The sequence below is a fragment of the Pongo abelii genome, chromosome 11 (genome assembly GCF_028885655.2).
Source record: "Pongo abelii isolate AG06213 chromosome 11, NHGRI_mPonAbe1-v2.0_pri, whole genome shotgun sequence".
NCBI classification, from domain to species: domain Eukaryota; kingdom Metazoa; phylum Chordata; class Mammalia; order Primates; family Hominidae; genus Pongo; species Pongo abelii.
Window position 1 is genome coordinate 20,574,835 of NC_071996.2, and position 23,897 is coordinate 20,598,731.

The 23,897-nt window shown below is 38.4% G+C and overlaps 2 protein-coding genes, 1 long non-coding RNA gene and 1 other non-coding gene across 8 annotated transcripts in view; 2 read left to right on the plus strand and 2 right to left on the minus strand.

The window, feature by feature from the left end:
• MAP3K2 (mitogen-activated protein kinase kinase kinase 2) overlaps positions 1-19,298 on the plus strand; it is an 86,851-nt gene extending 67,553 nt beyond the window's left edge. For both annotated transcript variants that reach the window (XM_009237624.4, XM_054549144.2), the window contains exons 14-17: positions 309-440; positions 3,176-3,305; positions 9,292-9,469; positions 10,250-19,298. In XM_009237624.4, coding sequence (XP_009235899.1) covers positions 309-440; positions 3,176-3,305; positions 9,292-9,469; positions 10,250-10,475 — 666 coding nt within the window. In that variant the 3' untranslated portion in view covers positions 10,476-19,298. The remainder of the gene's footprint in view (positions 1-308; positions 441-3,175; positions 3,306-9,291; positions 9,470-10,249) is intronic.
• LOC112132266 (uncharacterized) overlaps positions 1-23,751 on the minus strand; it is a 71,110-nt gene extending 47,359 nt beyond the window's left edge. For 3 of the 4 annotated variants that reach the window (XR_008522709.2, XR_008522708.2, XR_008522707.2), the window contains exons 1-2: positions 23,466-23,751; positions 16,106-16,217 (exon numbers count right to left, since the gene is read on the minus strand). This is a non-coding gene — a long non-coding RNA (uncharacterized LOC112132266). Of the gene's footprint in view, positions 1-7,079; positions 9,446-16,105; positions 16,218-23,465 lie in introns of those variants that run through there. The other variant, XR_002914073.3, reaches the window with a different exon arrangement.
• LOC112132555 (U6 spliceosomal RNA) lies at positions 1,088-1,194 on the minus strand. The gene has a single exon (XR_002914303.1). It is a non-coding gene; the product is annotated as a U6 spliceosomal RNA (small nuclear RNA).
• A 42-nt stretch (positions 23,752-23,793) lies between the features above and the next one.
• The window catches only part of ERCC3 (ERCC excision repair 3, TFIIH core complex helicase subunit), a 38,516-nt gene continuing 38,412 nt past the window's right edge, over positions 23,794-23,897 (plus strand). The window contains 1 exon segment of the mRNA NM_001132325.1: positions 23,794-23,859. Coding sequence (NP_001125797.1) covers positions 23,832-23,859 — 28 coding nt within the window. The 5' untranslated portion in view covers positions 23,794-23,831.

The following is a 23,897-nucleotide window of genomic DNA, read 5'->3' on the forward strand; positions in this document are numbered from 1 at the left end:
ATAAGAAGCATTTAAAAAAAAAAATGCAGTTTTCTTTGGTATAAATTATTTGTAAAACAGATTAGATATGTTTGTCTACTTTTTAATATGGATTTTTTTTTAGTACTTCAGTTATAATCCTAATCTGATTCAGTGTTGCTTTAGCATATCATCAAGGACTGTTTAAAAAGTTATTGGTTAGAGACTTTCAGATGTTTATTACTTGGGAACTAAAATTTTCAGAATGAAATCACCTTGATGGTCCATGAAGTTACAATTTTTTGCTTACTGACATTGTTGAAGACTTAACAATGAATTCTCTCTTTCAGGAAGTAAATGCACTTGAGTGTGAAATTCAGTTGCTGAAAAACTTGCTACATGAGCGAATTGTTCAGTATTATGGCTGTTTGAGGGATCCCCAGGAAAAAACACTTTCCATATTTATGGAATATATGCCAGGGGTAAGTTAGTACATCTTTTTGAAAATACACATTCTATTTAAAATTTTAGTTAATAAAAGAAAAACAACAAAAACGTAGATTATAAAATGTTAACCCTAGTTAAGGACATTTTGGAAGAGTTTTAAATTAGAGCTGAGTAGTATTTTCTGTTCTCTTCATCTGTCTTTGTATTTTTTAACTCATTAATGATAAAAGTATTCTCTAGTAGGTTACAGACATCTTAGCAGTCCATCTTCAGATTTCCTTAAATGCCCTAAAATGCCCTTTATAGCTGATATATTCACACCAAGTTCTAGTCTATACATACATTTAATTGTTGTGCCCCTTAATTATCTCTCTCTTCTTAAACAATTTTTTATAATTCTTAAAAAGAAATAGAGACAAGGTCTCACTCTGTTACCTAGGCTGGTTTCAAACTCTGAGCCCAAGTGATTCTTGTGCCTTGGCCTCCCAAAGTGCTAGGATTACTATCTAGAGCAGTCAGTTTGTACATGATATAGATTTGACAAAGAGAGGAGGATAGACTGTTAAGAGTCTTCACTCTCAGGATCTGGAAGAATTTGCAAAAAAAAAAAAAAAAGTCATGGATTTCTCTAGTTGCATTCTTGTGGATTTTGTTTTTTTTATTTTAAATTTTTTATAATTTTAGTTATATGGAATGCTTCACAAATTTGCATGTCATCCTTGCACAGGGGCCGTGCTAATCTTCTCCGTATCATTCTAATTTTAGTATATGTGCTGCCGAAATGAGCATGCGGATTTTAATTTGTTTCTTTATCCCTTTTTTACTATAAACTCCAAGTTAGATCTAAGGTCTAAATTAGATTCACATTCAACCTTTTTTATCTGATAACATCATAGATGAAGCTGTGTACTTTATGTTGCATCCTATCAGGAGCCAATTTCTGGTTATTCCACTGTGGCAATGCAAAGACCTACCATTAGATGAGGGTGATTGACATATTGATTCCTGCATTGTAAAGTTTTGTTTTTTCCTGCACACCAGAAAGTAATATGAGGTATAGCAGTGGCACATAGGAATAGCCTGTTCCTTTTCAGCCATCCACCTAATGTTTTTAGCACTGATTGATAGTCATCACTAGAGTCTATAATTTCATTAGGAGTTATAAAATGTGATTTGTGACATCTGTCATTATATAGAGTACATCTAGTATTAATGGTTTTCAAAGTGGTGATTAATATGTTTACTCATTTAAAAATACATGCATTTCCATAATTTTTATTTGTTTATTTTTGAGATGGAGTTTCGCTCTTGTTGCCCAGGCTGAGCAATGGCACGATCTCAGCTCACTGCAACCTCCGTCTCCCGGGTTCAAGCAATTCTCCTGCCTCAGCCTCCCATGTAGCTGAGATTACAGGTGCACGCTACCACACCCAGCTAATTTTTGTATTTTTAGTAGAGACAGGGTTTCACCATGTTGGCCAGGCTGGTCTCAAACTCCTGACCTCAGGTGATCCACCTGCCTCGGCCTCCCAATGTGCTGGGATTGCAGGCATGAGCCATTGCTCCTGGCTACAATTTTTATTTTTTTGAGAAGGAGTCTCGCTTTGTTGCCTAGACTGGAGTGCAGTGGTGCGATCTTGGCTCACTGCAACTTCCGCCTCCTGAATTAAATCAATTCTCCTGTCTCAGCCTCCTGAGTAGCTAGGTTACAGGCATCTGTCACCACGCCCAGCTAATTTTTTATATTTTTAGTAGAGACGGGGTTGGCTAGGCTGGTCTGGAACTCCTGACCTCAGGTGATCTGCCTGCCTCAGCCTCCCAAAGTGATGGGATTACAAGTGTGAGCCACCACGCCCAGCCGATGCCTGGCTAATTCTTGTATTTTTAGTAGAGATGGGGTTTCACCCTGTTGGCCAGGCTGGTCTTGAACTCCTGACCTCAGGTGATCTGCCTTCCTCAGCCTCCCAAAGTGCTGGGATTACAGGCGTGAGCCACTGTGCCTGCCTATTCTGTATAATACTACAAGTAGAGACACAGTAGACTGAACAAACAAGCCATGCTGAACTGTAGGTGTGAGTAGTTGACTGGGCACACTTGCTGCCTTCCATATGTGTGTTTGCAAGTTTGGGTCCACAGAATTGCAAAATGCTCTCCCTCCAAGGATGGCTCATAAACAGTGGAAAGGACAAATGGTTAAATCTGTAAAATCCAAGAATTTACTTTCATATGACAGAGTACACCATTTACCAAAATTCAAGGAAAAGCAGAAACATTTGGATATATTTTCCTGTCAAAAAAGAGATTTGTCCCTCAGGAAGCATTTTATTTCTGTCTTTTAAAGGGATTATTAATCAAACTTGTACATTGGAATCACTAGGGAAGTTTTCAAAATTCAAATACCTATTCCTCACTTCAGACTGATTCAGCTTTCTCAGAGATGGCACCTTATCCTGCCCTAAGAAAACACTTGAGAAAATCTGTTCTCCTTTTGTGTATGTTCTCATGTTTCGAACTTGAGTGTTGAGTATATAAAGAAAAAACTTTAAAATCTCTGTGTTCTTTCTAGTTATACCCATTTTCCTGAGAAAATCAGCAGATGTCAATAAAATACTTTAAAAACAGAATAAGAACAGAATAAATAAAATTCAAGTAGGACATGCTTAGATGAGTGAGATGAGAATTCCTGCCCTTTTTACTGATAAAGATTTAATGGCAGTTTTCATTTCAAACCATATACAGTAGTTTTTATTTTTGTTTTCTTTTCTCCTAGGGTTCAATTAAGGACCAATTAAAAGCATATGGCGCTCTTACTGAGAATGTGACTAGGAAATACACCCGTCAGATTCTGGAGGGTGTCCATTATTTGCACAGTAATATGATTGTCCATAGAGATATCAAAGGTAAGTAATGAGGTATTTTCTATTTTAAGTACACAGTTCTTAGTGAATGTGAATGAAACAAGTGATGTGGATAAGACATTTAACATTAATTCATCTATCTCTGAAATACTACAGGGAAACAGTTCTCTTGCTTTCTTGTGGACTCTCTCAGTGTTCTATCACACCAGTCCTGTCTCCACAAATGGGTAGCTGTACTGTGGGGGCTCACAGAATCAGTAAAGTTTAAGAGACCATACAAGTGAGATCATGTTTTCATACATATTGCATAGGTATTAGGATAGACTGGCTAAGAGTAGGATCCCTGCTGCCAGATGGCCTGATTGAAATTTGGGCTTTTATCCACACTGTGTGGCCTTGGACAAGTTACTCAGTCTCTCAGTTCCTCATTCTTAAATGATGGAGATAATAGTATGCAGCTCATAGGATTCTTATAAGGAGTAAATGAGTTAATGCATGCAATACGCTTTAATTTAAACTCGGAGGAATGGATGTCACTACCTAGGGAAAGAATGAAGAGAAGCAAAGAAAAGAGCCCCAAACTGAGCTTTGATGAACTCCAACTATGTCAAACTGACTTTAAAACTCAAAAACTCAACTGTTTGCAGGGATAAAGGATGTAGGTAAATGCATAAAGTCACACAAAAGCAAGTGGTGGGGGTAGGTACAATTTAAGAATGCTTCAAAATCTATACTACAAAACATACCTGGAGGTTTGGTCCTGTAAAGGTAGGTTGTGGCCCCAAATTTAGACATCACTTTATAAATCAATCAGTAAAAATAATGAAGAGCAGCATGATGGTGCATGACTGTAGTCCCAGCTACCTGGGAGGCTGAGGCAAGAGGATCGCTTGAACCCAGGAGTTCAAGTCCAGCCTGGGTAATGTAGCGAGACCCCGTCTGTTAATAAATAAACAGTCATGTGCCACATAATGATGTTTCCACGTCATTATGGACCACATTTACAACAGTGGCTATACTATATAGACTAGGTGTGTCGTAGGCTATACCATTTAGGTTTGTGTAAATACACTATGATGTTTGCATAATGACAGAATTGCCTAACAATGCATTTTTCAGAATGCATCCCCATCATTAAGCAATGTATTACTATAAATATGTATGTGTACACGTTTGTATTTGTGTGTATAAAGATACTACTCATTGGTCTTGCTGGGGACTCTTATGAGCTCCCAGGCTTTCACTTCCCCTTTGAGGTGTGGCACGTCCTAATTATGGCCATATTCAGACCAACAAGAATATTCCTAACCAGTTCCTGGTGATGGAGTAGAATGCGGAATGCCTAAGCCAGATCACATATACTAGAATGGGACTTAGAGTAAGTCTGAAAAGATGGGGACATTGCTCATGATCTACACATCTTAGGCAGACCTCAGTTGTTAAGTACGAAACCTGATCGCTTGAAGAACCTCACAGAGAAGTTATTAAGTTAGGAATAATGTCCATTCAAGCCAGCTGCTCATTAGCCCTCATAATGAGGCAAGGCAAGGGAACTGAGGGAGCTACCCGCCAAGTGGATCGTCTTTAGTGATGAGCCATCCTGGTCAAAAGAGAAGGCTGGAAGTAAGCTGATTTTAAAGCATAGGGCAAATATATTGATAAGAGAATAAATGTAAAATATAAAATTGGATGTGCAATATGATCTTAAGTTTGTAAAATTCAAGTATGACCTAAAAGGAAAATTTCCATATGATTGATGGTGGTTATCATCAAGTGGCAGGATGAGTGATGGTCGTTTTTATTTTTTTTTTAAGACGGAGTTTCACTCTTGTTGCCCAGGGCTGGAGTGCAATGGGGAGATCTCGGCTCACCACAACCTCCGCCCCCACCCTCGGTTCAAGCGATTCTCCTGCCTCAGCTTCCCTAGGAGCTGGGACTACCAGCATGTGCCATCACACCCGGCTAATTTTGTATTTTTAGTAGAGACGGGGTTTCTCCATGTTGGTCAGGCTGGTCTCGAACTCGCACCCTCAGGTGATCCACCCGCCTCGGCCTCTCAAAGTGCTGGGATTACAGGCGTGACCCCACCGTGCCCGGCCTTTGTTTGTTTTTTTATTTTGAGTCTGGGTCTCCCTCTGTCACCCAGGCTAGAGTGCAGTGGTGCTGTCATGGCTCACTGAAGCTTCAACCTCTTGACCTCAAGCAGTCCTTTCACCTCAGCCTCCTGAGTAGCTGAGACTACAGGCACACAACACCATGCCCAGTTAATTAATTTTTTTTTTGTAGAGATAGGGTATTGCTATGTTGCCAAGCTCCTATATACTTTTTCTGTATTTCTCAAATTTCCATGAGCAACTTTTAAATTGTAAGAGAAAAGGAAGATTGGTTTTCATTTCTCCAATAGTTGATTGGTTTTCAATTTAGACCCATGAAGTCATAATGAAACCTAGGATGAAAATGAATTGATTATATTGCTAGGGAACCAACTCACTATTTCAAAAACTGTTGCTCTCTTCTGCCTTTGTTTTTGTTCCGTTTGTTTTACAAACTAGACCACTGAAGACCAAATAATGGATGAAAGGAAACTTAACTTCATAGAAGTATTTTGGCTAACAAGCGAAGAAAGAATAATGAACAGATATTGCATTAAACATTAATAGCTGCTGATATCACTTAAATAGAGACTGTCTAGAATACAGCATCATCTATGTAGTTTTCTTCCTCAGTCCCCCAGAAATTGAACCTGAATCTGATCATGCCTCCAAATTCGGTTACAGAATTATGTAATATACATATAGGACAGATGAGCGTGTTAAAATGATTCTTTGGGATGCAGTCAGTAAAATCAAGACCATGAGAAAGCTATAGGCAAACAACTTAGTTTCTTCATAAGTTGCAAAGAAAAAAGAAAAGGAGATTGGAGGGAACTTTAGGAAAGACTTAGAAGATTTATCAGTGACTCCCAATGTATGGACTTCATTTGGATTCTAGTTTTTTTTAATGTAACAAATTGAACGCTGACTATATATTTGATAATATTAAGTTATTGTTCATCCTCTTGGGTGTGATAAGAGTCCTTATCTTTGAAAGATATGTACTGAACCATTTGTTGATCATGACATCTTGAATATGCTTCAAATCCTAGAGAGGGGAGGGGGAGTGCTTGGCAGTATGGCTGGGGCAGGATTGTCCAGATGGATGTTGAGGCTGGGTGATGGCTGTGCATGCTGCTCTACCTTTGTATATGTCTGCAAAGTCTCCTTAATAACTTATTTTTAACACATCCAAAATAAGTTTTTAGAAACTTCTGTTGGAGCCTGGCTACCTGTTTTCTCCTCAGCCCTTCTTGTGGATAAGCATTGGTTCAACATTGGTGATTCTGCCCCAGAGACAGCTTGCCCTGTCTGTGACCTGCCTTGGACTGTTCCTTCCCCTATCAGAGCCCTGCTTGTAGCCAGTAAAAAATGGACTTTGTTTTCCTTCCACTGGTTAAGTATTCTAGAGACGGTGGCTTTTTTGACATTCCTTCTTAAAGTACTGGATGGTAGGAAATGTTAGACAGTGCTCTTTTAGAAGATCACTAATGTCATGGCATGTTTACGCTTAAGGTGTGCAGAGTATGGACCCTGGACTCTCCTCTGGAGAGAGGCTTTAGGGAACCATCATTGACTAGACTGGGGAATTTGCTGGTAGAACAGAAAGACAGGTACAGAAGCCCCGTGATAGGAGTGGGGTCTCTTTATCCTCTCCAGTCTGTAAGGTAGCTTTTCTCCACTATTCAGTCTCCTTCTTAGAGACCATTTTTTAAGAAAAGGGTAAGAGAACCAAGAAAATGAGTCTCTTTGTAATATAAAATATGGTTAAGGTTATGGAAGAGTTAAAAATAAGAATTGAAGTAAAATTTTAAAATTAGATAATAAAATAAATGGCTTATTTAAGAATAGGTAAAGAAAAAGTTAAAAATGAGAAGGTCCAAAGTAATGAGGGTTATGTGGAAAAAAATGAGAAATGATTTATAAAAGACAGAAACTAGATTTATAATCCCAGAAAAAATACAGAGTTTTTAAAATGATAAGAGTGAAAATAGAGAATAAGAAACAAGTGAGCCTAGTGCCCAAGCTTGGTTTTTTGTTTTTGTTTTTTTGAGACAGGGTCTCACTTTATCACCCAGGCGGGAGTGCAGTGGCATGATCTCAGTTCACTGCAGCCTCGGCCCTCTGGGCTTAAGCGATCCTCCAGCCTCAGCCCCCAAGTAGCTGGGACTGCAGGCACACGCTACCATGCCCAGCTAATTTTTTTGTATTTTTTGTAGAGATGGTGTTTCACCACGTTGCTTAGGCTAGCCTTGAATTCCTGAGCTCAAGCGATCCACCCACCTTTGCCTCCCAAAGTGCTAGGATTACAGGTGTGTGCCACTGCACCTGGCCAATATCTTGTTTTTTTAATACCATTCTCCACTAAAAGGAACCAGGCCTCCTTGAGAAATGGCTGATTCTAGGACTGGTGCAGGAAGTATACAAGATGAGCCTGGAGCATCTTCAAATGCCAGAAAGCAAGAAAGTGCTCCAAAACAAAAGCCAAGGATACAATGATAGGGGTATGGCAAAGGGACACAGAGCCAGTGGAAAGGACTCCAGTGGCTGAAACTGATAAATAGCAGGTGAATAAAGTAGTACTGGATTATAACCCAGTGTATAAAACAAATACCCATGTTCATAGTGATGTAAATGAATGATTTAATAAATATGTGGGAGAGGGGAGACAAATCTCTTCTGCAGCATAACTCCAAATAATTTATGTAGCTACTCAGCCTGGAGCATAACTCTTTACTCCTTAATTGTGGGCTGTGCGTGGCGAATTTCTTCCAAAGTACGGAAAGGGTGGGGGAGAATGACTTTACAGTGGAGAACCTGACAAACACTATCTCAAGCCAGGTGATCAAGGGGTCAGCATCAACAATGATGTTGACAGTATGTGCCTTTAATATCATATGATGAGAATGGCAGTCTACCTGTGGTCTTCCTCCAAAAAACTTACAACTCCCGTTATGAGAACATGAGACAAATCCTAATTGAGGGGCATTCTACAAAAACCTGACCCCAGTACTCCTCAGAAATGTCATGGTCATCAAAAACAAGGAAAATTTGAGAAAGTATTCCACCTAAGAGGAGCCTGAGGGGACATGATGACTAAATATGGTGTGGGATCCTAGTTAGGATCCTGGATCCAGAAAAAGGATATTAGGGAAAAACTGAGGAAATCTAAGCAAAGTATGAACTTGGTTAATAATATTTCAGTATTGGTTTATTAATTGTGGCAAATGTACCATACTAAGATATTAGTAATAGAGAAACTGGGTGTGGGGGTATATGGGAACTCTCTATACTATCTTTGCAATAATTCTGTAAATCTGAAGCTATCTAAAAAGTTTATTATAAAAGCTAATGAAATTTTAAATGAAAAGCTCAAAGCCGGCCTATCAGACATTTAAAATATTAGAAATTGAGAAGTAAAATTAAAGCAAGATTCAATATTAAGAAAACTCTAAAATATAAGGTAACTAAATTTAAGTAATAGAGGGGGAAAATGCTTTTGTTCTGAAGGTCCCTAAGGAAGTTTCTGAGAAAAGGCTGGCTTCTCAGGGAAATAAGCTTCAGCCATTGGCTTCTTGCTTTATGACAGAGAAACTGGGGGCTTTCTTGGTCCTTCACTGAGCTTCATTCTTAGCCCTTTTCCCTTTTCTCCTCCTCTTCACCCTCACCTCCAACCTGCACCAGTCATTTTCAATAGAAACGTTCTAGGTCCTAAACACACAGCTGACCTAAAAATGTAGTGTTCTTGCAGCAAATCCTTAATGAGCGCCACCTGTGTGACTAGCATTATGCCAGCTACTGCCAGAGGATGAAAAGCAGCCTAACTTTGGGGATAAATCGAAGAGTCTATGAAGTAATTCTCTGCCATTGTTCTTTTATTCTATATTCCAGACTGCCAATAAAATTAATGAAATGAGGCAATGTCTTATTTTTAGGCGCAAATATCCTGCGAGATTCAACAGGCAACGTCAAACTAGGAGATTTTGGGGCCAGCAAACGGCTTCAGACCATCTGTCTCTCAGGGACAGGAATGAAGTCTGTCACAGGCACACCATACTGGATGAGCCCTGAAGTCATCAGTGGAGAAGGCTATGGAAGAAAAGCAGACATCTGGTAGGTTTTGATGTGAAGTTTGCTTGAAAACCACCTGCCGCCTATGTATTTCCACCTGGGATTGAATTACTGAGGCAGATGTAAATGATCTTTTGTACTTCCAAAATAGGACATAAGACTTGTGAAGATTAACACTATATTAATTGTGCCTTATTGAGGCTTATAATTGACTAAATAGTTAGAATCCTTGAACCTGTCCTCCATTCTTTAGGAAGGATTTTGTCGTGAGCAAACCTCAGCGTTAAAAAGCTTTTTGCTATTACAGAAGTAAATAAACAAACAGTTACTTTGTTTGTCTAAAGACCTTTAAAAGTACTTCATCTTTGTTGTCAGTGTCTTATAATTCATTTAATCTTTAATTCTTTTATAATTTTAAGTTAGAACATGAAATGGCCATTTTCTACTTCCCACCCAGAAAAGACTTTAATAGACATTCATTTTAGGCACCTGAAGGCAATTGATTTCTAATGCTTATATTCTTTGTAAGATAAAGACAAAAATTATTTTTAATGCCAGGTTAGAAATTATATAAAACAAAAATAATAAGATGAATAATGTTCTTTGCCCAACCGTTTGAATTGATAGTCATTAAATTTATTTTAATTGATTTTTATGTTTAAATTAGTTTTACGAAATTAGAACTTTTTAATGAAACTTCGAACTTGAAATTAAGTCATATTTAAATATATATGGACTTAATGCCTGTTTCTCATTTTCTAGCTAACTAGCTTTCTTTCATGTTGTTGTTTGTGTAACGTATTTCTTTTTGTTTCTTTTCAGGAGTGTTGCATGTACTGTGGTAGAAATGCTAACTGAAAAGCCGCCTTGGGCTGAATTTGAAGCAATGGCTGCCATCTTTAAAATCGCCACTCAGCCAACAAACCCAAAGCTGCCACCTCATGTCTCAGACTATACTCGAGATTTCCTCAAACAGATTTTTGTAGAGGCCAAACTGAGACCTTCAGCTGATGAACTCTTAAGGCACATGTTTGTGCATTATCACTAGCAGCCAGTAACCTCTCCTGTGCCTCTACCTAGCTCCCATCTATTCATTCACCTTCTCTCTGACTGCACTTTTCTTTTTTATAAAAAAAGAGAGATGGGGGAGAAAAAAAGACAAGAGGGAAAGTATTTCTCTTGATTCTTGGTTAAATTTGTTTAATAATAATAATATCCTAAATTTTTTATATTTAATCTTTTTTTCCCTTACAAGAACTTGAAGCTTTTTTTTTTTTTTTTAATTTTTATAATGTACTGATGTGGTTCAGAGAGATAAAGCACTTTAGTACATAGTCACTCTTTTTAGTACAAACAAATCATTTGGAATACCTAAAGATTGTAGAGTCATTCCCTGTATCACTGACACATCAGTGACGATGGGAAGACACGGAAAACAAGGAGAAGAAAATGATGTATAATTTGTAGTTTTTAGTGATAGTATTTAAAATATATCCTCATTTGTGGGGTTGAGCCCTAAACTTTAGGGTAGGTACTCAACTTAAAGAATATAGGTTTCTTCTTATATCTGTATTCTTTAGATCCTAACCTCTGTCTACCAACCTTTTTGCTCAGTAGGAGTCTTGATAGAAGATATGAATCTCTGAGAGGTATGTTTATTTGTTAATCCTAACCAGTATAATAAGCAAATACACTATAATAGATCCATGTTACTGGAATCTGTAAACCTTGAGGGATAGCTTTCTGCTTAAAAACACACACACACACACGGAAAATCTTTATTTTAAAGTCAAGTTGTGAGCAAATCGAAATAAAAGACAAAAGGACATCACTCTTATCAAATGTGTGAGCAGTAGAAGAGACCACATTTGCCAGTCAATAGAAATAATGAAAAAAATTAGGTGTTTAGTGTATTTTAAACAGTTTTGTTTTGTTTTACTTGAGGGGGACGTCCAAAATTAAAGGAATGGAGAAGTAATCAAAATCATGTATACCATCTTCTGTTTCCAGCTCCTGATTCCCCATAGGTAACATCCCTTAGGAGCGAAGAGTTCTATTAGTAATGTTTATGTGTTATGTCGGGAGATGAAACCCTTGTTCTTAGGATCACAGAATACTAAAGCACCTCAAAAAAACAGGTATCATGTGAAACTGGTTGCCAAAAGTGGAGCGAGGATAATTTCACTAGGCATTTGGCAATTCTTAGAGACATTTTTGGTTGTCACAATTGGAAGGATACTAGTGGCATGAATTGGGTAGAGGCCAGGGATGCTGCTAAATAGATTATAATACACAAGGAAAGCAGCCTCAAAGAATTACCTCTCCCAAAATGTCAAAAGTGCTGAGGTTGAGAAACCCTGATGTAAAGATCAGTCCCAGTTACAAACTGAAAACAGCTATTTACAAAGCAGTAAATGCAAGAAAGAAAAGGAAATTTCAAAGAGGAAGTGATGTAATGCAAATTGAGGATTTTACAAGATCAGATACTGCTGCTTTAAGTCAAGGGTGAATGATCTCAACAAACAGCAAATAGCAATCACTTTACCAGCTGCATATTGCACCCACATAGGTAACTCTTCATTTTAGGAACAAACTGAATTTGAACACTGAGCCTTTTGAACTCAGCCATCTCTATATATTCTTTCCTTAAAATTCATAATTTTGGGCAAAAAAAAAGCATATCAAAACAAAGTTTTAACTACTAATGGGAAGGTTAAAAAGCTGCCAGGTATTTCTAGTACAATGTATCCACTAAGAGCAAGGACACTGTTAAATGGAACAAGACAGCTGGGAAAGGCCCCACTATCTCTAATAGAATTGTGCTACTATAAAACATGAAGATATCAGCAATTTGGCCACTTGCAGTTTTTTTCAGCATGTTAAAGCAAGTGCTAAGTACTTTATTTTTAAAGATCTAGAAAACAGCAGTCTTCCTGGAGGCCCCAAAATCCCTTTCATGGGATTCATAAGGGACTCAGGTATTCTTATTTTCTGCCAAAAGGTGTGCTTATTTAGGGACTCTTTTATGATACTTTGTTTCTGAAGTTAGGTAGATCTTGGTTTACTGTGCCAAGGTCCTACCTAGCATTCCCTGTAGGAATATTTGAAATTCCACTAGCTAGTCTAAGAAGTCAAAGCACAAAATTAGTTGTCAACGCTTCTCTCATACTCTTAAAATTGAAGCAGTTTGCGGGGAAGAACAAGAATGAGGTGCCCCTGCCTTGGTAAAGCAACTGCCAAATTTTGTTCTAGAAAGAATCCCCAAGTGTGTGGATCTATTATAATTTATCTTTTATGAATGAGGGCATCTTTTCTACTTGAGCAAGATCATGGTCCTTGACCAGTGGGCTTTTCCTTCATATCTGTCTTGTGTAGTTGTGCTTTTCCTTTGGCTCGTTTTTGGTCTGTCAGGGTAACCAGCAGTGCAGAATATGAGACAAATGCTCTTTAGAGAGAAATCTGGTGAGACTGTAGAACCCAGAGCAAAACTGTCTGTTTTTTTTTCAGTCTCTGTTTTCTTTTCTAAATGCTATAGAAAATAAAGGCACCTGAAAAGAAACTACTACTTTAACACTGCTGTGGAAGGCCTTTGCTTTATAAGAAAAATATTATTAGCTATGAGAAAGTAATGTTCTTTATGTAAAGACTTAAAAATAGACTAATAGTTTACAGAGTTATTATATAAAATATGATGTGAATTTATTTCAAACAAGTTGTGAAGGTACCAAAAACCACAATAAAAGTTAATATATATAAAAACTACTAGAACAAAAAAGCTTGAAGGTGTGGGGGTGGAGGGTATGGAAGACCAAAAGTAAATTTAAAAAAGAAATTTTGAAAGGAAACAGCTTCATCAGGGGAAGTTAAATATAACACTCCGTTTTTTTCTTATTTCTAATAATGGTATGGATCAACAAATGCAATTTGAACTTTTTAAGATAACTCTAAACGTGTTTTGTTTCTTAAATGCACAATTGATTCTTCTATACTGTAATGCTTCTTTGCTGACGCTGGAAAATGGTCAGACTGCTGACTTTGTGCCTTTAAAATGCATTCTGCTTTGACAGTGGCAGACTTTTTGGTGCTGGAGAAGATTCACTAGCAGTCTTATATGTGCTTTTCAGGAACTATCTTTCTACTTAAGGCCTTGAGAGATTCAAAGTGGCATGACTTAGGCTTGGACCAAATATAAGATCTTTTACATTGCAAACAAAGTGTTGTATTGAATAAAACGGTTAAAAAAATCATAATGACTAGTGGAAATTTTGATGGGTTGGTAATTATTTAAAATGTATTTAAAAGTATACAGACTGAAAATTTCAGTATGAATATCTTGAAAATTTTCAGCACTTTTCCTTGTTTACAAAACATCTTTCTAATTTAAAAAAATGACTATTGCCTTAGAAAGTTTTAAAAGGCAGTTACCCTTACATAACATATATAAGGAATTAAAATATTAATGCATTTGCTGAACTGTAAAAGAAAATTTTAAACCTTGATTTCAGAGTAAATTGGATTGGCTTTCACTTGAGAGAGTCTTTACCTTATTCCCAAAGAAACTGCATTAAAAAGATGAAACTATTTCTTTAGATTAAGTTTCTGCACTCCAGCTCATATATATGTCAGATCTGCTCTGTAGTATTTCTGACATGGAGTTGTTATAAGATATGTGAAATCACTTAGAAAATAAAATCAGATGTGAATAGTTTAGCAGGATGACCAAGTCAAATGTAGACTCCGTGGCCTATGGCAAAGTTCTGTGCCAGTGATTTTATCTGGGAACTGATAGCTTGATATAAAATCACCTGGTGTCAATTAAATATACAAATCTATCTTTTTTAATAGAATGAATCTTCTTCATTTGTTTGTTCAATAATTGTAACATTATGTCAAGTGCTAAATTAACATCCTTAAGGAGGTCACGATCTAGGAGGAACGTGGGCAAACAGTTACTTATTTTATGGCATAGGCTAACTCTGAAAGTTCAGCAATGATGTTTTAAAATGTTATTTTTTATTAAGGGAAAAGCAATTTTAGGTAATCATTGGCTGTTATAAACTGAAATGTCATTGACAACAGGGATTAGAGTAAAAGTATCCCCAAACTGGAGGGATCCCCTCCCCAACCAGGTCACATAGCATCTCTCTCAGGACCCCCTCTTACTGCAAAACCCAGCCTCTACTCAACAGTTCTTCTGGTGATGGGGAGCATTTATTCCATAACAGTGTTTTTTTTTTTTTTTTTTCCCAGTGTCTCTTTTAAAGAAAACATACTTTATTTTGGTCTAAATTGTGAAAATACCCAAAACATTTGATAGAAATTGAACTCTGTTAACAGTGTTATTTATACTAAGATCAGGACAGTTTCTTGAGATCATACTGTTTTATTACTAAGTTTGGCCTTTGTTTTACAAATGTAATGTTCATATTTATTTGAATTTTAAGATTGGTTAAATGTTAATGAAAAGCAATCCAATTGTTAATTTTTAGTAGTGCCTTTTCTCTGTATGCCTTAATTTTATTTTATATTAATAATTCAAGTTACCCACCAAAATGAAGATTTTTTTCCAAAATCAGTAGGCTACACAAGTTCATTTGGCCTTAGACTGTGTATTGGTCCTTAAATGTTTCTTAATGCCTGCCTCCTCCTACCCTTTTCTACCTCCTTTTTTAAAAAATAAATAAATAAATGCTAGGAGAGAAACATTAGGATTTGTCTGTGATAGACACGCTGCAGCTTCCACTAGACATGAATTCCCAACACAAGCATAGAAAGAGGTATTCTCGTTCTAAAGAGACATGTAAATGTTTTCTGGGTTGAATATTTGATTTTCAATCACATTGGCACTGTCCAAGTTCTTGGTATATTATAGTTCAGTTATGGTTTTCATGGTAGAGTTACAGTACTTGTTTTTGCCCTAAAGAAGTCATTCACATGGTTTACAAATGTTAAGGCAATGAGACAGGACAATGAGTAGGAAATCCAGGGATAGCAGATTCTAGTCCTTAATTCTCAGCTAACATTTTGGGTAATACTCTTACGTTACTTTTCTGTGAAGTGTGTGCATGTGCATGTGTATGTGTGCATGTGCGTGTGTGTGTGTGTGTGCGTGGGTGTGTGTGTGTGGTGGTTAGAGTTGGAGGCAGGGATGGGAAGGAAAAAGGGGAAAGGTATGAGTGTTCACTTAGGTCAGTTTCTGGTTTTGGAAGAACAACTCAAATGTATGACCTACTGATGACATACGGTGAGTGTAGTCATCCTTGGGTAGGAACACCAGTACATTTTCCACAAGTAGCTAGTACAAATGATTGTATAATAACGATTGTAAATTGCCATACTCTTGGTTGCTAAAGGTAGATTAAAAGTCAATTTGTGTATATGTAAAATAATCTTATATATAATTCTTAAATAGAAAGTAATTGATTTTACATAGTTCTTCCTGAACTTTCTGGAACTGAAATTCTGCCAAACATTATCAAAATAAGCTTCCTTAGCTTACCAAGTATTCACGAGGAAATTCTCTTGTACCTCTTTTTGGTTGGCTAGGGGAAGCATGCTGTGAAGCAGCTATTCCTACTTATAGTTGTCTTTGGCTTGGCTTTGACTTCTGCCATGGTTTGCATGGGATGCCATGGTAGGTGTGGGAAGTATCAGGGCCTCCCATCTCCCCACACTCACCTTCCAGAGCTGTTGATGGAAATGAGCTCTTGGGGGAGCCTAGAGATTCTTTTTTCAGTGGTCCTGTAAGCATTCAAGGTTGAGCTTCAGAAAGATGAGGGAGGAGTCATAGCTACAGTAAAGAAAAGAATAGATTTTATCTGTTGCCTGTATACAGTCTCATAGAATTCTTATTTTTTATAATTGTGCATTTTAATTGATAGTCATATGGTATTTTTGTTAATAACAGCAAAGGCATTAAATCAGTACCATTGTTCCTTCTGCCTGATGACTTCTTGTTTGTAACACAGTCTGTATTATCAGAATCACTTTAAACCAAAGCTTTTATATTCCCTGTACACATAGCCAAAATAATTAGCACTGTTACTTCTGTCCACTTGTAAGCTAATAGTGTAAAAATTATAAAGCAGATACTAGTAGAATTTGTATTCTGGTATATCCTTCAAGGAAAAGGACAGGTGATCAGTGCATTTAGACATGCAGAAGTTACTTCCACTATTGAGGAACTCCGTAGACATGAATTTAAGCTTGTACATGTGCCAGTCTTGTTAATGTCACTTGACCACTGATTCACATAGACATTAACGTCTGATGCCTCAGGTTGATGGCGTACTTTCTTCCTAGTGTCTTAACATTTATGAACTTATGTTTGACTTGAGGGGCATTTCAGCAAAGCTGTGAGGAAAAGTAGGTTCTGGACTGATGTCTGCTTTGTGCCATAGCCATTTTGGAACATAAGGAAGTATCTGCTTCTACTATATGTGCAGGACTTGTCCCCAAATAATTTCTGAATCCCTTAATGCAGTTGAGAATCCCTTAATGCAGTTGAGAACAGTAAAAGTTCATGACCATACCGAAAAGCACTTTTAAGTTCACTTCTTTTTAAATATTTTTTTAGAATTTATTTTTTAAAAGCATATGTAACTAGTGATGATTTTAGGATTAGCTTTACTTGGAGGGGAGAAGTAACAAAATTACACCTTAAACTCTATTAGATAGACTACAAAATGGATTTGATGTATTCTTACTTTTCCAAAGAATTTTTTCCACCTGGAATAAGAAGAGAGGACTAGTTGAAACATTTGAGCTGGAGAGGCTTATGGGCAAAAGGAAGTGGGCCAAATTCTTGCAATACACCCTATTCAATTGAAAGTACAGTGTCTAAGGATAAGAATACTTCTTTAAAGACCAACAATTGTTTTAATGCAATCTTAATTAGTAAATGGTTTACATTTTTTCTATTATTGGTTTTAGAATTCTGAAATATTATAAGAGTTAATACCAAAAATACTTTTAATGTCTGACATCTCTTACATTTCACATGGTTCTTTTTATTCATTGTAAATAAAAGTAAACTTGGATAAATTTGAGAATAAACTTTGAATTGTTGCAAACTATGATTATCAATTTGTAAATTTACCCTTTGACATAATAATGTACATTTTTAAATGTAGCCATTAAATTCTCTATATTTAACCTATTGGTTTCTCTCTGTAAATGTTTTTAATCTCAGTTGAATGCTGGGCAGTTTATAATTATGTACAAAGGGTTTTTTTCCTATTAAGATTGACATTTTTGCACATTTTTGGAAATGTTTAATTTGTACACTGATTTACTACTCTGACCAATAATTGTTGATGAGTGTATGAGCATCATGAATGCGTGCATTGAACTACTGTGTCTTTATGTTTTAACTTCTTTCAAGATGTAGCCATCAGTTACTGCACTGCTATTACTGACTTAAATGGACCTTTTTGCTTTTACAAACTATACTTATCTATGGTTCTTTGTTGAAGAACTCAGGAGTTCAACATTAATAGAAATTAGAAAATTTTATAATGTATTATAAAATCCATTACTAAGTTGAAAGTATGCTTTTAACTCTGTGTATCAGGGGATGTATGTTTGTGTGGAGATGTTTTTTTCTGTCTGTAGGCACATGTATATATCCCAGTAAGTTCTTATTTTCATTTCATTTCTACATTTTTATGAACTTGTTTTATAAGGGTACTGTTTAGTTGTGATAATTAAATATATATAAAAGCTTTCTGAGAGATTATTTACTATATGAATATATTTTCAGCTGGCTGATCAAAAGTATTTTTAAAATTTTGTTTTTAGCCATTCAAAATGTATTTGTATTTTCAGAATTGAATGCAAATCATACTTAGAGCTCAATTAAAATACTCTTGCAAGAAAAAGCATTAAATTCTTTCTGAGAATTCTGTGAAATGCAAATTAAGGGAAAAATAGGTTTCAAGCAGTAGCAAAAACACACCGCTAAAAATGGCCTTTGAATTCTCAGAGCTATGGAAAAATGTGAGAAACTAAATTGTCTCGAGATGTCAAGATTTTTCTATCTCCAGTTGCTATTGGCCTGTCCTACTGTTGTCTTTGAGTATTTCCTGTATTCCACCCCAAAAGATATCAACTTTTAGTTTTTCTATCACTGGGCAAGGTCGGACTGGGTTTATAAAACAATATATTGGCATATTGTGATTCTTTGTAATTGACTATAAATTGGTTTTGAAATGTCCAAACATACATTGTGTGTCTTTATATTGTACGGTGTGTTTTAAGTAACTGGCAGAAAAAGAATTGGAAATGAAATTTCCAATCAGACAATGTAGTATTAAAGAAAACTTTGTTTTAAATATGCGGTACCATGTAAAATTACTCGTGTTAGGAATAAAGTCCACTGTTGAAGTTGAATGTCACTAAGCTTATTATGTTAAAAGGAACCAGTGTGATTAGGAAAACCTACCAGAAGCCAGATATAGTGTGGTACGTGCCACATTTCATGCACATTTTGATTTTGTGTTGTCATTCAAAATTGTGCTTGTAAAAATGTATACAATTTCTGAGTTTTATAATTTCTAGGTACTTGTTTTTTCTTGCTGGTAAATAGCTTTTTTAAAAAAATCTAATATAAAAGAAACCATGTTTATATTTTGTTAGTGATCAATGACTTTGTTTATATGGAAATTTGTATATTGTTGGCGCACATTTTGTTTAGGTTTACGTGCATGAAGGTCTGCAATAATTAGCACAATGAAAACTGCTCTTTCTTACATGTTCATTTTTTTGAAAGATTGTGGTGCAAAGGCTTACTCTAAGTAACCTGGACTATGGAATGAATATAAATGAATGGCACTTTGAGTGTTAATAAAGCTAATATTTATTTCCACTGTGATTGGTTTTTCCAAATCTATTCTTGGACACATTTTATTTACATTTATTCCCTCCTTGCTTGAGTTGAGCACTTTCTAGGAGACCAAGAGCAGACAAATCTAAAAACAATGAAACTAAACCAAATCTTTCCAGTATCTAAGTCTATAATGTTCCACTCAACTTGTTGTAGTATATCTTTGGCTGGACATCTTGATTACCTAAATCAGAACTAATGATTAAAAACAAACACAAACCCTACTATCAAACCTACTGAGTATAAGGAATGGTCTCTCACATAGTGTTGGAGATTATTTATTTATTTATTTTGAGACAGAGTCTTGCTCTGTCGCCCAGGCTGGAGTGCAGTGGCGTGATCTCAGCTCACTGCAAGCTCTGCCTCCCGGGTTCACGCCATTCTCCTGCGTCAGCCTCCCAAGTAGCTGGGACTACAGGCGCCTGCCACCATGCCTGGCTAATTTTATTTGTATTTTTAGTAGAGACAGGGTTTCACCATATTAGCCAGGATGGTCTTGATCTCCTGACCTCGTGATCCATCCGCCTCGGCCTCCCAAAGTGCTGGGATTACAGGCGTGAGCCCCTGCACCTGGCGGAGATAATTTAATACTTTGGTATAGAGGGCAACTTAACACAACCTCAGAATTGAAACCTCAGAATCAGAATCAGAAACCTCAGAATTGGCTGGGCATGCAGCACTTTGGGAGGCCGAGGTGGGTGGACCACTTGAACTCAGGAGTTTGAGACCAGCCTGGGCAACATGGTAAAACCCTGTTTCTACAAATCATACAAAAATCACCCAGGCGTGGTGGTGCATGCCTATGGTCCCAGCTACCCAGGAGGCTGAGGTGGGTGGGTCGCTTCAGCCTGGGAGACAGAAGTTGCAGTGAGCTGAGATGGCACCACTGCGCTGCAGTCTTCATGACAGAACGAGACCCTGTCTTAAATTTCAGAATCTTGTATATCCTCTGACCCAGCAATTTATATCTGGGAATTAACCTGTGGAAATAGATTGTGAATGTTTTAAGTTATATCTATAAAAGCCCAAACTTGAAACTCTAAATGTCCAACAATAGGGGCTATTGTAACAAAGTACCACACATTAGGTGGCTTATAATAAAAAATTTATTGTCTCACAGTTATGGAGGCTAGAAGACAAATCAAGGTGTGGGCAGGACCATGCTCCTGACACCCATAAGGGAATCCTTCCTTGCCTCTTCCAACTTATTTTTATATATTAAAAATTGGGTCTCACTATGTTGCCCAGGCTGGCCTCATACTTCTGGGCTCCCACCTCAGCCTCCCAAGTAGCTGGGACTACATGTGCTCCATGGCGTTGTGTCCAGCTGCCTCTTCCAACTTCTGATAGCATCCCTTGGTTTGTGGCAGCATAAATCCAATCTCTGCTTCCATCAGCACGTGGTGCTTTTTGTGTGTCTATTGACACAAGTGTGTGTGCTCCCCTTTTTTATAAGGAGCCCAGTTACTGGATTAGGCCCGCCCTAATGACCTAATTTTAACTTGATTACCTCTATAAAGACCCTCTTTCCAAATAAGGCCATATTCTGAGGTAGTAGGGGTTAGGACTTCAAAATATCTTTTTGGGTCAGGCACAGTGGCTCACGCCTGTAATCCCAGCACTTGGGGGGCCAAGGCGATGGACAACTTAAGTCCAGCAGTTCAAGACCAGCCTGGGCAACATGGTGAAACCCCGTCTGTACAAAAAAATACAAAAAGCCAGGCATGGTGGCATGCCTGTAGTCTCAGCTACTTGGGAGGCTGAGGAGAGAGGATCACTTGAGCCCAGGAGGTCGAGGTTGCAGTGAGCCCAGATCGCACCACTGCACTCCAGTCTCGGCAACAGCAAGACCCTGTCTCAAAAAAAATAACTTTTTGAGGGGTGGGGGACACAATTCAACCCATAGTCTGTCCTCTGGCCCCTAAAACTTCATATCCTTCCCACATGCAAAGTACATTCACCCCATCTCAACATCAACAAAAGTCAGTCATTCCAGTATCAACTCAAAGTCCAATATCATCTAAATATCAGTTCAAATCTCATCACCCAAATCATCCAAATCAATTGACTCTGGGTTAGGTTTCCTGTTGGAGCAAATTTCCTTTCTATCTATGAACCCATGAGAACAGACAAGTTATCCGCTTCCAATTACAATGGGATAGGCAGAGGATAGACACATTCCATTCCAAAAGGGAGAAATGGGAAGGAAAAAGACTTCAAGGTGCCAAGCAAGTCTGACACTTAACAGGGCCAATGACATAGGATTTCAAGGCTTGAGAATAATCCTCACTGGCTTGATCCTCTGTCCTCAGGGCCCACTGGGGTTGCAGCCCCGCACCCTCAGAACTGAGGAGGTGGTGGCAGTGGGTTCAAACCCAAGCCAGTCCCTTTCAGTCCTGTGGTGGCGGAAGCAGCCTCACTGGCCTCTGAACTGCCCCTGTCAATCCCTTTCCTACCTGTAGAATCCTGGAAGTCCAACAGCCTTCCTTCATTTCATCCCATCTATGTACCCCAGTCAAAACTGTCCAGGTTTCTGTGGAGATGGGTGATTGGGTCTATAAGCCACACACCTAATCTCTTGCAAATAAATGGTTGTCCACATCCTTAGTGTTTCTCCAGAGCATACTTTCTCGCTCTCTCTTTTTTTTTTACAATGTGAGTACGCTAAGAATGATCCAAATCTTCAAGTTCTGGTTCCTTTTTGTTGAATAATTCCACCTTCAGTGTATCTCTTCTCACATTTCACTATAAGCAATAAGGAGAAAGCAGGCCTCGTTTTTTTTTTTTTTTTTTTGAGACAGAGTCTTGCTCTGTCGCCCAGGCTGGAGTGCAGTGGCGTGATCTCTGCTCACTGCAACCTCTGCCTGCTGAGTTCAAGAGATCCTCCTGCCTCAGCCTCCTGAGCAGCTGAGACTACAGGCGCGAGACACCACGCCCAGCTAATTTTTGTATTTTTAGTAGAGACGGGGATTCACCATATTGGCCAAGCTGGTATTGAACTCCTGACCTCATGATCCCCCGCCTCGGCCTCCCAAAATGCTGGATTACAGGCGTGAGCCACCGCGCCTGGCCCAGGCCTCACTTTTAACCATTATGTAGAAATTTCCTCAGCAAAATGTCTGAGCTTATCACTTAGAAGTTCTACTTTACACCCAACAGAATACAATTCGGGCAAGCTGTCTACCACTTGCCTCCAGTTTCAATAACATATTTCTCCTTTCCATCTGAGCCGTCACCAGAATCACCTTTAATGCCCGTATTTCTACCAAGGCTCTTCAAGACAACAGAGGCTTTTCTATCATGCGCCTCAAAATTATTTCAGCCTCTACCAATTACCCGATTCGAAAACCACGTCCGCATTGTTAGGTATTTGTTACAGCAGTACCCTATTCCCCGTACCAAAAATCTGTGTTACGTTCTCCAGAGAAACAGAACCAAGAGGCCCACTGAGCAAGCGAGATTGATTGATTTATTTTAAAGAATTGGCTCACGCAATTGTTGGGGCTGGCAAGTTGGGAATTCAGGTACGAGTTGATGTTGTAGTCTTGAGTCCAAAGGATGGAAACTCAGTCAGAACTTTCTGTGTTGCAGTCTGGAGGCAGAATTCCTTTTTCCTTGAGAAACCTGTCTTTGCCCTTAAGGCCTTCAACTGATTCGGATGAGGCCCACCCACATTATTGAGAGTAATCTGCTTTATTTAGGCTGAGACAGGAGAATGGCATGAACCCGGGAGGCGGAGCTTGCAGTGAGCTGAGATGGCGCCACTGCATTCCAGCCTGGGCAACAGGGCGAGACTCTATCTCAAAAAAAAAAAAAAAAAAAAAAAAATTTTTTTTTGAGACGAACTCGGCCTGTCGCCCAGGCTGTGCAGTAGTGTAATCTCAGCTCAGTGCAGCCTTTACCTTCTGGGTTCAAGAGATTCTCCCACCTCAGCCTCCCAAGTAGCTTAGACTACAGGCGTATGCCACCATGCCTGGCTACTTTTTTTTTGTATTTTTCGTAGAGATGGGGTTTCACCATGTTGGCCAGGCTGGCCTCGAACTCCTGACCTCAAGTGATCCACCCACCTCAGCCTCCCAAAGTGCTGGGATTACAGGCGTGAGCCACCGTGCTCAGCCAAATTTTTTTTAATTAAAAAAAAGAATTCTTCCTTACCCATGGACTCAGGTCACATTCTCTCTCTCACACACACATTTATTGCCCACATGGCTTCATTAAAATTTAAGTTCCAGAAGGATGAGGGCTTTAATTCGCGCACTACACAGGTGCTCATCACACAGTATTTCCTTCAGTTGTAGAGAAATGAACGGTGGAGGACCCCCGCTGCTGGGTCGCACGAGCTAACAAATCGGCCGTCGCTGGCTCTCCGCTCTTCCAGCCCCTACCATCACGGCGCCTAGAGGCGGGACTTCCTGTGTGGACAACAAGGAGCTTCCGGATTGAGCCGGAAGTCCCCCGAGAGCGGATGCCGCGGCGGGCCTCTGGGAGAGGGGTTATCTTCTTTCTGCTGCTGTAGCTGCCATGGGCAAAAGAGACCGAGCGGACCGCGGTGAGACGTGGCGCGGGCACGCTCAGCCACGACTGCCC